We start from the raw sequence: 14,736 nt of genomic DNA on the forward strand, positions 1-14,736 counted from the left end.
CTAACCACATAGTGCCTGCACCGTAAATTTACGGTGCATGTCGCCAAGGGTCAACTTCAAGCCCATCGTGCAATTGCATTTACACACATCGATTTCAGGATATTACAGTCAAAATTCTGTAATTACCAATTTTTACTATTGAAAGTGGTCACGTGGTCAAAGTATTTACACGTTAAGGCCCCATGCACACGACCGTAAAAAAAACTCAGTTATTGCGGACAGCAATTGCGGTCCGCAAAAATGGACCCATTCGCTTTCATTGAACGCACACCTTTCCGTAGCGCTACGGGTGGGTGTCCGTGCAGTAGAAATGTTCAGAAAATTATGGAACATGTCCGTTCTTTTGAATTTTGCGAGTCGTGCTCCCATACTTTGTATGGGAGCACGGCCCGAAAATGCGGGTGGCAGTCGGCGGCCGGCCATGCCCCCATAGCGGGCAGTGATTGCGGGCACGGTCGTGTGCATGGGGCCTAAGACAATCTTAAAGCGTACCTAACTTTTCAGGTGACGTTTCAGAATAAGCGGTCGTGTGTGTACACGAGAAATAGCACTATTCCTGGCCATTATAATGACTTGTATTCTGAATGTATATAGAAGCTGCAGCAACATGGAGGACATTATACAGCAGTAATGAGAAGTGTAGCTGAGAATCCAGCACTGGTGTGAGTTACAACACTAAGGGTATGTGCACACGATAACTGCAACTACGTCTGAAATTACGGAGCTGTTTTCAGGAGAAAACAGCTCCTGAATATCAGACGTAATTGCATGTACTCGCGTTTTGCAGGGGATCTTTTACGTACGTAATTTGGAACTATTCTTCATTGGAGTCAATGAAAAACGGCTCCAATTACGTCCCAAGAAGTGTCCTGCACTTCTTTTGACGAGGCTGTAATTTTACGCGCCGTCTTTTGACAGCGACGCGTAAAATGACAGGTCGTCGGCACAGTACATCGTAAAGCCCATTGAAAGTAATGGGCAGATGTTTGCCGACGTATTGGAGCCGTTTTTTCAGACGTAATTCGAGGCATAAAATGCCACCATTACATCTGAAAATAGGTCGTGTTAATCCAGCCTTATCAGGAAGCTGCAGTGTCTGATTGTCTTTTTTTCACTCTGCTCCTGCTTCCCCTTCATAGACTTGTATGGATAGCTTATTTGTGTCCATTTCTCTCCCTGCTCCCCTCCTCCTGTTCCCCCCTCCATAGACATGTATGCAGCATCTTTGTCTGAATCACTCTCTGCTCCCCCTCCCCTCTCCATAGACTTGTATAGGCACACTCCCACCTTCTGCAGTCCATTAGTTCTGCTCGTTAATTTTGCATTACAACAGGAGGTGGACATCAGATTTACAGGAATGGAGACACCTAGGAGCAGTAACTTCACAGAGAATTTGCATGGATGAAACAACTAAATTTTGACAGTAAATTCGGACCTCGTTCAGGCATTCTATTAGATTAGCATAAATTGCTTGAAGAGTTATTGTTCATTTAAAGGAACACTAAACATAGAAAATGCACAAAAAAATAATCTGAATTTATTCCTCCCTTCATCTCATTGGTCTCATATTACAATTAAAACTGAGAAATCTATAAAAAAAAAAAAAAAAAATTATATTTCCGGTGTGTCCCAGGAGATCAGCAATCTGGTGTCTCCGCTCCCCGGACGGAAATGGGATAGATCAGCAGGAGACTAACCTCTAATCTAGCAGACTGACAAACAAAATATCTCTCTTGTTTACTTGGATCACCCTTCCCGCCGCAGCCCTTTTTCAGATTTTCATTTCTGTTTTTCTCTCCCCACCTTTCAAAAGCCATAACTTTTTTATTTTTCCGTCGATGTAGTACTATGAGGGCTTGATTTTTGCAGGAGGAGTTGTAGTTTTTCGTAGCACCATTAATTGTGCCATATAATGTACTAGGAAACGGGAAAAAAATAAATATTTGTGGGGTAGAAAATGAAAAAAAAAACAGCGATTCCTCCATGGTTTTTTGCGCGTCGCTTTTACGGAATTCACTGTGCAATTAAAACATGTTAACGTTATTCTGTGGGTCAATTCGATTACGACGATACAAAATATATATCGTTTTTTCTATATTTTACTACTTTTACAAGTAAAAGCCTAAGTGTAAAAAATAAAATTTGTATTGCGTCACCAAATTCTGAGAGCCATAACTTTTTTTATTTTTCCGTCGATTAAGTGGTAGGAGGGCTTATTTTTTGCGGGATAAGCTGTAGTTTTTAATGATACAGTTTTGGGGTACATGCGATGTTTTGATCACTTTTTATTTAATTTTTTGTGGAAGATGAGGTGAAAAATAGAGATTCTGGCGTTTACAATTTTTTTACGCCGTTCATCGTGCGGGTTAACTAATGATATATTGTAATAGTTCAGACTTTTACGGACGCGGCGATACCAATTATGTTTATTTATTTATTTTACTATGCTCTAGGGGGAAAATGGGAAATGGGTTTTTTTTTTAACTTTAAATTTTTTTTACATAAAAAACAACTTTATTTTAATAATTTTTACTTTTTTTTTTTTTTATTAGTCCCCCTAGGGGACATCAACCAGCACTATATACTGAAATACTAATGTGCAGAAGTATATCGTGATTCCGACAGGCTTCTATTAAGCCCTTCATTAAGCCCCCAGGTAGCCATAGCAACCATCGCCCCCCCCCCCCCTGCGATTGCATTGCGGGGGGGCGCGCAATGAGCTAGAGGGGATTGCCCCCCACTTTCTAACGATTTAAATGCTGCAGACGTATTGACCGCGGATCCCGCTCGTTATTCTGAAGTGTCGACTGTAACATACAGCCGACACAGGCATCGTATGGAGCGGGTTCACTCCGTGAGCCCGTTCCATACTTCCCCTACCCGATTTTGGCGTATGGATACGTCAAATGTCGGGAAGGGGTTAAAGGAGTTGGCCACTTCATTGCCTTTTCTGATGTTTTTTATATGATCTGTTGGGTTGTGATGTTACATGTATAAGTATCTTGATATCATACCCCTGCTGTGCAAATAATTGCCCCTGGCTGCCCTTGTCCATGCAGTGTAAACAATGTACGGTGGCGGTCTCTGCGTCCAAAAAGATGTAAGATGGCGGCGGTCATGTGGATAAATCACATGACCGATTCCTCAGCTGCCTTTACTTTTGTGCAGGTGCTGAACAGTCGCTGAGCGCATGCGCAGATAAGGGGAACAACATTTGCTGTATCTCCTGCCTGCACCGAAGTGGAGGCGGCCGGGGCAACCAAGGAAGCAGATATATGATAAAGCCATCTTACATCATATTAATGTGAAGAGCACCACTGTCCATTGTTTAATTGGCACAGACATGGACAGCCGGGGGTCTTTATTTGAACAGCAAGGAGTTTGCCTTTTTTTTTTTTAAATAAATAATTCTATAAAAGTGGCCAGTTTAGAAAATCCATTTCCATACACCGTATTAGGGAATTCTAGTTAATAGAGGGATCATCTATTCAGGATTGCCAGCTCCAGGCCAGAGTGGTTACAAACCGCATCTCTCGCTCTGGAGGACATATCCATTCCTGTCTTACACACAAACTATTAATATGAAAGGGCACTGTGTAATGCTGCAGGGAAAACGACGGGTTCCCACGTAGCGTAAACGCCGCTGAATTTCCACAACTTAATTCTGTGCGGAAATTCTGCAGCATTTACAGTAGCAGCAAAGTGGATGAGATTTACAAAATCTCATGCACACTCTGCAGAAAAATAACGCAGCGTAAATGTTAATAAATTGACCTGTGACCATGTCAATTTATGCTGCGTTTTCATTTATTTTCTGTCGCTGAATTTTCCCCATTGAAATCAATGGGGATGCAAAGCCCGCAACAGGGAGCCAAGAGTTGCGACTTTTGCAGCAAAATCGCAGCGATTACGCCACAAAAATCGCAACTCAGGAAAAAAAAATCATACTTAGCCGGAACACACTCCTCCTTCCTGCAGTCTGGCCTCCTGGGATGACGTTTCATCCCATGTGACCGCGGCAGCGCCACATGGCCTACAACGTAATCTTGGGAGGTCGGACAATGTGCAGAAAAGAGGGAGGGGATAATTATGGTTGTTTTTACCCCAGCACTGCATTCCACAGCAGAAATTCCATTTGAAAAACCGCAGTTTTTCGGACGGAAGTTGCTGCGGGTTCCAGGTAGGATACGCTGCGCAGTTTTTATGCAGCTTATCCGACCAGAGGGAACCCGGCCTAACTGCCAGGTTTTCCACAGATTACAGCTGATCGCAGAGGGATACAGCAGAAGAAAACTTTGTGATCAGCTTATTACGAAGAGACCCTAACTAGTAGAAATTCTCCAAAACGGAGAACCCCTTTAAAGAGGCTCTGTCACCACATTATAAGTGGCCTATCTCCTACATAAGGAGATGAGCGCTATAATGTAGGTGACAGTAATGCTTTTTATTTAATAAAACTATCTCTTTTTACCACTTTATTAGTGATTTTAGATTTATATGGGCGTATTTTTACTTTAGACCAAGTGGGCGTTGTACAGAGGAGTGTATGACGCTGACCAATCAGCATCATGCACTCCTCTCTATTCATTCACTCAGCGCATAGGGATCCTACTAAATCCTTATGTGCTGTCTTATACTAACATAACATTAACAATACTGAAGTGTTTAGACAGTGAATAGACATTCCACGGGATGTCTATTCACAATCCCTGCACTTCGTTAGTCTGTCTGTGGTAGTTACAGCAGAGGACGCGTAATCTTGCGAGATTACGCAGTAAATGACAGGTTACAATGAGATTCACTGTCTAAACACTTCAGTATTGTTAATGTGTTAGTATAAGACAGCACATAAGGATCTAGCAGGATCCCTATGCGCTGTGTAAATGAATGGAGAGGAGTGCATGATGCTGATTGGTCAGCGTCATACACTCCTCTGTACAACGCCCACTTGGTCTAAAGTAAAAATAAGCCCACTTGGGCATTAAGCAACTTATTAGCATATATCTAAAATCGCTAATAAAGTGGTGAAAACAGATCTTTTTTTTTTTTTTTAAATAAAAAGCATTACTGTCACCTACATTACAGCGCCCATCTCCTTATGTAGGAGATAGGACACTTATAATGTGGCGACAGAGCCTCTTTAAGTGAAAATTAGTCAAATCGTACGCATTTTCGAAACACGTATAGGCACTTTTACTCCATGGAGTAGAATTTTAAGAAAACAAAAACTGTAGTGTTTAGTGTAATGTATTGACAAGCATTTATAACTTAATAGATCTCCAGCTCATTGTTGGCTTGATAGTATCGTGCCAAATAACTTGTGCAAAAACGTGCAAGTAGCTCCAACTCAAATAGACAGTGTGCTATACACCTGGAAAAGCTGAAGAAGTTGTGTATGAAACAAGTACTGGAATCTAAATATAAAGCTAAACAATACATGACAATATCAGGCCATCTAAAAGCTCGATGGCGAGTTATAAACTTTGCTGGGAACGGCCATTCAAGAGACAATGAGACACTGTGTTGGTGAATCAGAATGAAAAAATAAAAAAAAAAAAATAAATAATTTGGCACAATATATGATATGTCATTTCTAAACCTGTGCAGGTAAAGATCCAGCACAACAAATAAAAATTCACTGAGACACTGCAAAAATATGTGTCAAACCAATAACACTTATCAGCACACTTACACTAATGTACTGAGAGTTGCATTGATTAAGTGCCACTAGTGGGCACTTTGATTTGGGATCCTCAACCCCTTTGACATCACTGGACAAAATTACTAAGTGATGCTTGCAGTCAGCCTAACACAAGGTCTATGCTATCACTAGCAGACAATAGTTCCCACCACTTCAGAACATGTCTGAGTGAATGACAGTCACAGTTTAGGGTATGTTCACACGCAAAATAAGTCTGAAATTACGGAGCTGTTTTCAGGCGAAAACAGCTCCTGAATTTCAGACGTTTTTGCAAGTACTCGCGTTTTGCGAGGCGTCTTTTACGGACGTAATTGGAGCTGTTTTTCATTGGAGTCAATGAAAAACGGCTCCAAAAACGTCCCAAGAAGAGTCCTGCCCTTCTTTGACGTGGGCGTATTTTTACGCGCCGTCTTTTGACAGTGACGCGTAAAATTACACCTCGTCTGAACAGAACATTGTAAAACCCATTGCAAGCAATGGGCAGATGTTTGCAGGCGTAATGGAGCAGTCTTTTCAGGCTTAAAAACGCCTGAATTACGTCTGAAAATAGGTCGTGTGCACATACACGCATTCAGCAACCTGTTCCAGTCAGAATGGGACTACTATGCAATACACATGGAAGCCTAAACATAACTAAATGCCATAAGGAAACAAACTCTTCTACTAAGGCTGGGTTCACACGAGCATGTTCGGTCCGTAAAGGACGGAACGTATTTCGGCCGCAGGTGCCGGACCGAACACACTGCAGGGAGCCGGGCTCCTAGCATCATAGTTATGTACGATGCTAGGAGTCCCTGCCTCTGCGTGGAACTACTGTCCTGTATTGTAATCATGTTTTCAGTACGGGACAGTTGTCCTGCAGCGAGGCAGGGACTCCTAGCATCGTACATAAGTATGATGCTAGGAGCCCGGCTCCCTGCACTGTGTTCGGTCCGGGACTTGCGGCCGAAATACGTTCCGTCCATTACGGACCGAACATGCTCGTGTGAATCCAGCCTTACTTTTAATGTCAATTAGTCATTATATGTACCGGATACATCTAGTGACATTTGTAGGCCACTCCATTACTGCATGTAGCACTTTCTATAGTAGCAGTACCAAAGTTTAGATTTGTTATAGAAAGAAAAAATAAATCCTATGCAGACAACATGCAATATCCTTTGAAGGAACAGCAATTTGACAAGTCTTTAAAATATACAAAAATAACCAAATGTAGGCTACGTGGAAGAACAGCTTCAAAAACATTGTCATTTAATCTGAATAAAAGGACCTCAAACCTACTTATTTCTGTTTTTTACGCCCTATTTATATATAACCCTGTATGAATCATCTAGAAGGCAAGGTAATAGAATTTCCCTTAGAATATATTCTAAAACTGTAGCATTAGTCTCTGTTCACACTGGTGTTTGTCTCTACGTGCGTTTTGTCATTTTTAGAGAATCCGGTCTCATTCAGGCAGGAGTATTGTACCCGTGTTTAACTGTTTGTATTCCAGATGTAACAGGGTTCTACAGAGTAAGGCCGGATTCACACGAGCGTGTGCGTTTTGCGCACGCAAACAACACGTCGTTTTGCACGCGCAAAAGGTCCATAACAGCTCCGTGTGTCAGCAGCATATGATGTGCAGCTATAAGATTTTCGCGCAGCCGCCATCATTATGACACACGTGGTGCTTTTCGGTTTTCATTCATAGATTAGACTACTGTAGCGCGCATCAGGCGCGGCACACGGAAGTGCGTCCGTGTGCCGTGCGCGGTTTTCACGCACCCATTGACTTCAATGGGTGCGTGATGTGCGAAAAACAGGCAAATATAGGACAAGTCGTGAGTTTTACGCAGCGGACATACGCTGCGTGAAAATCACGGACATTCTGAACGCCCCCATTGACTAATATAGGTCCGTGCGAGGCACGTGAAATTCATGCACGTTGCACGGACGTAATATACGTTCGTCTGAATAAGCCCTTAACTGGTTGCCGACACAGGACGAGTATGCTCGTCCTGAGCGGCGAGCACTTCGCGCATTAGGACGAGCATACTCGTCCTGTGTGACAGCCGTCCCTGCCGTCTCTGTGTGTGCGATCGAGAGCGGGGCAACGGCTGTAATACACAGCCACGGCCCCGCTCTGACAGCGGAGAGGAGAGAAACATCTTCTCTCCGCTGTTAACCCTTTGAACGCCGCGATGACAGCTGATCGCGGCGTTCAAAGAGAGGGGACTGCACATTGATCGCGTCACAGAAAATAACTGTGACGCGATCAAAGCCCACAACTCGTATGGCCAGACAGCCCAGGGTCCAGTGAAGGACCCCAGGGCTGTCTGAACATATTTCCTGTTGTTAGGGCATACTGAGGTATGCCCTAACAACTGCCTGTGTACGATCAGTAACAGGCTAATGTACTGGCATATAGATCTATGCCAGTACATTACAGTTACAAAATAAAAATCAAAATGATAAATCCCTTTATGGGATTAACAAAAAAAGTTAAATGAATGTAAAAAAAAAAAAAATGGTAAATAAATAAATAAAAAGTAAATAAAATACACAGAAATACACATTTTTTATAATAAATAAACTTTTTAAAATATAAGTCCCAAAACATGAAATAATATGGACATATTTGGTATCGCCACGACCGTAACAACGTGTACAACAAATGTATACCATTATTTATGATGATCGGTGTATGGTGTAAAAAAAAAAAGATTAAAACTGCTGCGCAACTGCTTTTTTTCTGCATTTTAATCTAATTAAAAATTTATAGAAATTAAACGATAATGTATTTGTACCAAAAAATGGTACCTACATAAAGTACAACTCGTCCCGCAAAAAACAAAGTCTCATACAACTATGTCGTACAAAAAATAAAAGCGTTATGGGCGTCGGGATGCAAAGAGGGAAATGTAAAAAAAATTGCTCTGTCCTCAAGGCTAAAATTGGCCGTGTCCTTAAGGGGTTAAATAGGAATCTATGATTAGGTTTTGGTTTCCACGGTAAAAAAAACAAAAAAAAAACACTTTGATAAACATATAAAACATATAGCGCTACATGGCAGTGGTCCTTCTGCAACAATGTGGATCAGATATTAAATTTGACAACAAATTCAAGTCCAGAAACTGAAATGACTGAAAAGGTCACACCCCGTTACTTGGGGTGCAGGAAATAAGAAGCCATTAACCCTAGCCTACAATAAAACCGCATGTCTTTTCAATGTAAATAAAATCAAATAAATAGAATCATTTAATAGTAACAATTATATGGAAAGCATATAGTAATACACTACATATTGAATTGGGTCTTTTAGATGCCTTATGATCTCTATCTCAGAGGCTGCTATATGGACAAACAAGCCAAGATCCACAACTATAAACCAAATCTCAACATGCACAACATTAAAACAAAGCAGTATAATATAAGGTGTGGGATCCCTGTAACAGGACAATAGCTGTCAGGTATGCTCACTCACTATAAACATCCTAGGCTGAGTAACGTCCATAACACCAGACAGGTCAGAAGTAAGAACACAGACTAGACATCTAGCACTGTAACAATATCCAGCCTGGATTTGCATTCTCTAGCCTGTCACTACTGTGTGAATGTCTGTATGCAAACACACAAAATCTCAGTGCAGCACAACTTGTAGCAGAAAGTAGAGAGAGCCGAGTGTAGTGATAGACAGCCGGCTCTGCAGTCTCCTAGCAACTGACAACACTGGCACACGTGACGCGCAGGGGACACAACTGTCAGTGGGTTAGAAGTCTCGTCCTACTGACGATCACACAGGAACATCGCCGGGAATCACCCACCTTTCGTGTCCAGCTCCACGTGGATGATGTTGCCCATCACAGTGGTATTGTGCAAATGCTTCACCGCATCCTTAGCGCCTTTCACGGTGGCAAATATGACTTTGGCAATGCCCAGGTGCTTCTTATTCTTGGGGTTGTACAAGATCTCCACCTCCTCCACTTCACCGTACTTCTTGCACATTTCGCTAAGAAAGTTTTCCCGTATATTGTCATTCAGTTTTGCAAAAGTCACTTGCTTAGGGGGCACGGGGCCGACATAAAACTCGTCGATCTGAGGGCAAGAGATGACAATACGAGTGGATCATCACTACATGAAGAAGTCAGGCGTCCACTAGATTATGTCGCCAAACGGTTAATAGAAGGGGATCTGTCAGAGCAATCAATAATTCAGCAATAGTCAGTGACTGCTCCCCCTCCCTCCAACCTACATCTCCCCCTGTGCACAGCACATACAATATAACACATAGCACGATCCTATGCACCAATGCGCTGCAGGCTGGCATGCCACAGGTAAATGCTGGAATCACTAAAACTATCAGATACTCGGAGGAGTGAGGGCAACGTATAAGACGTGCAAGAAGCAGCTGCTGAATACCTTGAGCTTGGGCACAGGTAAATCGACCTCCTTGTTTTTGGTCCATATCCTTCCGATCCGGGGATCTCTAACGCAATCCACTGGGGGGGCGCCCGGATTCTGCAAACACAAAAGGCAAGAAGTTTATGATGATGACGATGGGACGGCAGGAGACACTTGTCAAGAGGCAGCACACATGGCTAGGTTACTACAGGGGCCGCCTTCATTCACTCATCACATGCACTGACTAGTAGTGGATAGAACACATGGAGAAACAAGTTTATGACAGCTTGCAGCAGAGAAGATATGGGCAGATGCCCCCGAGCTGGCAGACCACATACAGGCATGCTGAAGCACAGTCCATCGTAGCGGTAGAGTTTGTGTTGCCCCTTCTTTAGAGCAGGGTCAATGATCAGCTTGTAACTCTTCCAGTGGTGACTCTTCTTCTCGCCAGAGGTGCCAGCTTGGTTGCCCGCCTCCATGCCGTTGATCCAGCCTGTAAGCCATAAACAAGAACACATCAGTAGAGGGTCCGGGCAGCGCAGACAAGGCATACACATGCATACACAGCCCCGGGCTGCCATCACCCACAGCCCGCATCCCTGATCCACGAAGAGGGGCGAGCAAATAATGAAAGGGTCCAGTCTCACTTGCAGTCTGCTTTCTGACATGGTCTTCAGGATTCCTGCTTCTCTCCCCAGGCTTGGCCTCCTTGAAAGACATGCCTGCCCGCCTTTCCCACAGCCCCCAAAGCCCTGCTCTCCTGCACACAGGGTCGTCTCCTCGCCCCGCAGGAAAGGCCAAGCCGCTTTACAGGCCCCTTCCTCGGTTACATGACATGCTGTGGAGGGCACCCTGCCTGCTCCTTTTTGGCGAGCCAACACATATTGTGTGTGTGAGCTGCTTCAGCTCGCTCTGGGGCAGCCCACAATGCACCGCGGTCTCCCTATCCTCCGCCTCCCTTCTCTGTCCCCAGCCAGCCAGTAGTGCTGGAAGCATCCTGTCTGTTCCCGCCCGCACTTTCGTCACATTTCCTCTATTCCAGTCACATACACATTTCACCGATACCAATAACTACCGGGATAAACGTATGTTATGTTATTTATAAACATGGACACAGCCGGTGTCTTTTATTAACGCGTACATTTTTTTTATATCCATATGTTCCAGAGCGGCGGACAGCATTCTCACACTTATTAAGTATTATATTCAGCTGAATACAAATATGGAAGAGTTCCGACATCTTTATGTTTTATTTGATATTATGAGTTTATTATTATTGTATACCAGGGATTCCCTTAGTGGGAAAGAGAAATGTGTGTGGAATCTACCCAATAGATTTACTTGGCGGTTCCAAACAGTCGCCAGACAAGATGGATCTGACCGGGGCTCTGGCTTTCCTCTGGGGGGGGGGGGGGGGAGACACTCGTATAGTTCTGTTTATGTCACTTGTGACGGAGATATAGGGATAATACACACAGAGCTTTCTGCTTTATCCGCCAGTCACAAAGCGGCTTCCATTTTGTTTGTAAGTTAACGAGAGGCGGGCACATATTCCCTTACTTAAATGTCGCCGTCAGAAAGCTCTGGATAGTCCTTCTCTTCATCCTGACACTAACGTGAGAGTGGCCGGTATGTGCGTCTTGTACATCCTGAGACTCATACTGACAGTAGGGCGGTTTATTTTCATATGCATATTTCCATAGGAGGACGCTTTGTGCACATGAAAGTGAGGCGGACCAGCGCGCTGTAGAGGGAGGAGGGGGGAGCGTAGGGTGTCCCCCGCTTGGGTCCGTGCCACAATGACGTCATGGGCTGGCGGAGAGACTCTCCCGATACTGTAGCCAATCAGCGCGCAGCTCGCAGCCGCCTGTGAGTGATTACAGCGCCGCGCACTCCATCCTCCTCCACCAGACAAGCGAGGAGAGGGCGACAGAGCGGCGGCCATTATGCTGCCAGGGAGTGCCATGGCCAGCTCTGTGTGTGTGCACTGACTCTGGGTGTTCCTTCAGGACTCAGCTGTGCGTGTATTCTTTATATTTCCCACTGTACAGGATTCTGTATGAAGAAGGAAGACTAAATGTATAAATAGCACAGCATGTCTGGATTATCTCCCTGTGACATGGAATCCATCTTGGTCACATCTAGGTCATGGCACACCCTAAGTCTGAATTGAGTAAAGCTTTGCTTCTTGTTTTTTTTTTTATATATTCCTGCCAGCTGTCTCTGGAGATTGCTGATGAACAATAAATTAGCAATTGGTATTTTATTTTTTTTTTTCCTAATTTTAGATCATTTGTGAACAATAGCTTTATATCCATCTCTAAGGTAATCTGCAACCATAATTGTTTTTACCAGTGTAAAAGTATTCCAGTTTATAGTTGTAGTCTGGCTTTGGACTTTTTGTGCTATATTTACATATGTATTCTATATGTGTGTCTAGAGCTAAGAATAAACTCCAGTAATGACATTGGGTTTTTAATGATCCTCTCTTGGTTGTCAGTAACTTCTATATTTTGTATAGAACTTTTGACACAATTCCTTACAGTTTGCAAGTTTTTTTCTTGTTTTTACTTTTTGGGAAGTGGAGAGTTCCAACTGGTGTAATACATAAGGACCTGGCTTGGTTTTTCAGGTAAGTACATGCTTTTGTCCTTCAGAAGGAAGTGGCTCATGGATTAGATCCAATATTTCCATAGGCTGAAGCATAAACCCCTATACTGAAATGGATCTACACAATGGTGTAACTAGCACAGTGCATTAGTAATGGATATAGTAGTCTAGCTTCTTGTCTATATACAGTCTACCCTCCCCCATCCATGGCTTCCCACCACTGACAGCAGCTACTTATAGATGGAGGATGGCAGCAGTAAGATCTGGGATCTGCAGTGTTACAATGTAGCAATCCATGCTCTAAACAGCCTTGTTTATTGATACCTTGGTGCTTGTAATGTGAATGCTGAGTCAGAGCTAGGCCGTGCTGCTCACAAAGGCAAAGATCCCAATCTGGATGCACTACATTAACCCTTCCTCTTCTGTACTCTACGGTATACCGGAGTTATTTCCTTATGGACTCTTTTTACCTGCGTTTTATTTTATAGGTGTCAAAAAGATGTAGCACAGTTGATGGCATTATGCCGTTGTAAGGGTATGTTCACACTGTTTATTTTGCAGCGTGAAAGACTTGTATTATGCTCCAAAATACAGTTAAAATAAACCTGCAAGCCGTTTCCCATTGACTTCAATGGGCAATACACTGTGCTGTTCACATGAGGTGGATTTGTAAAAGGAAGTGGCGTGTCAGTTATTAAGGCTGACTTTCCATTGACCCTACAAAAAAAACACCTCAAAAGAAGCTTTACATAGAAAAAAAAAATCCCCTTGAAAACAGCCTCGTCATTTTCAGCCACTGCATTTTGTACGTGTGAACATACGCTAAAGGGTGTAGAAGGCTGGAAGATTAGTTTACTAGCTGTGTCGCCCATATTAAGCTGCTTAATGTACAGCACATGGGGGGTTAAATCTAACACAAAGCAAAACCTCTCTGTAGTAAAGTCTGGAGCTAGAATATGATGGTTATTGACACCAGGTTGTGCCAAGTGAAGGGTACATGGAGGGAATGAGAACGTCACATGCTCTAATGCAGACTAGGACAATATGACCCCTGAATGTCGGGGAATGAGGGGTCCTTTATCCTGTCACCCTGTATAGGTGGGATATGTGCATGGCTGCGGCGGTGGTTGCTGATCGAGTATTGGTTTGGATACATTGTCACATACCCCAGTGATGGCATTTACTAGCTCGGTTCTATTACTACTAAATATGTCATTCTGGAATTCACTTCAGGTAAATTGTGCTGAAACCGGATCCCCAATCCAGCAATTCTAGGGGTCCTTGTGCCAAGTCCTATGTCTTATTTGCCTACATTTTATTATGATTTGTGATTACAGAATCGCTAAAAAACCACAAGATCGCGTTTTAGTCTGTCTGATAATAGCCGTCAGGCGGCTGACGTTAACGCAGTGGACGTTAACCCCTACAGGGCTCTGTCTGGTTTTTGTCTGCTATGACTGCACCAATTTTCCCATTGTCCCTTTCTTCTGGTATAGTGTTTGTTATTCTGTAGGCCACACAAGTGAACTGTTTTTACACTCCTATTAGGGCCAAACTGCTTTCATTTGTAGCATGTTGGGATAAATATTTTTTAAGTAGGGCTTACATTTTATTCTATGAACCCTCTCTCCCGCCATGTATTTAGCTATGATGTTTGCTTGTCTATTACTGGTTTGTTTTTTTTACTAGTGAACAAGGAGTCTATTTGTGTCTTATCACCCGAAGCTCACTTTGGCATTTCTGGTAATGATAGCGCCGAGGTTTTCCAGGGCATGGATGGGTATATACCCTACCAATGGAAATGATTGCTTCAGCGATGGTTATTAAGGTTGGCCGCTGTTCCAGTATCTGTGGGTGTTGTGGAGTAACTTTATCCAAATGGCGCTGAAGCTAAAACCGTGCTGTGTTTGTTTTTTCTTTTTTATTCTTCCTGGTCTGGCGTTTGCGAGTACAAGGTGTTATGAAACGAGTGCGATGAGTCATTTTCTAGCCTGCTGCGCAGACTGTGAATGTAGGAGTGGTATGAAGGGATTCATAAAGAA

At 43.2% G+C, this 14,736-nt stretch overlaps 1 protein-coding gene across 2 annotated transcripts in view; it reads right to left on the reverse strand.

Annotated features, from left to right (window-relative positions):
* The window catches only part of SETD1B (SET domain containing 1B, histone lysine methyltransferase), a 74,389-nt gene extending 62,439 nt beyond the window's left edge, over positions 1-11,950 (reverse strand). Inside the window, exons 1-4 of one of the 2 annotated variants that reach the window (XM_075834325.1) lie at positions 11,645-11,950; positions 10,423-10,577; positions 10,103-10,201; positions 9,508-9,778 (exon numbers count right to left, since the gene is read on the reverse strand). In XM_075834325.1, the coding sequence (XP_075690440.1) occupies positions 9,508-9,778; positions 10,103-10,201; positions 10,423-10,563 (511 nt within the window). In that variant the 5' untranslated portion in view covers positions 10,564-10,577; positions 11,645-11,950. Of the gene's footprint in view, positions 1-9,507; positions 9,779-10,102; positions 10,202-10,422; positions 10,578-10,731; positions 11,046-11,644 lie in introns of those variants that run through there. The other variant, XM_075834318.1, reaches the window with a different exon arrangement.
* Positions 11,951-14,736: the final 2,786 nt, after the last annotated feature.

Source organism: Rhinoderma darwinii, chromosome 1 (genome assembly GCF_050947455.1).
Source record: "Rhinoderma darwinii isolate aRhiDar2 chromosome 1, aRhiDar2.hap1, whole genome shotgun sequence".
Taxonomy (NCBI): Eukaryota; Metazoa; Chordata; class Amphibia; order Anura; family Rhinodermatidae; genus Rhinoderma; species Rhinoderma darwinii.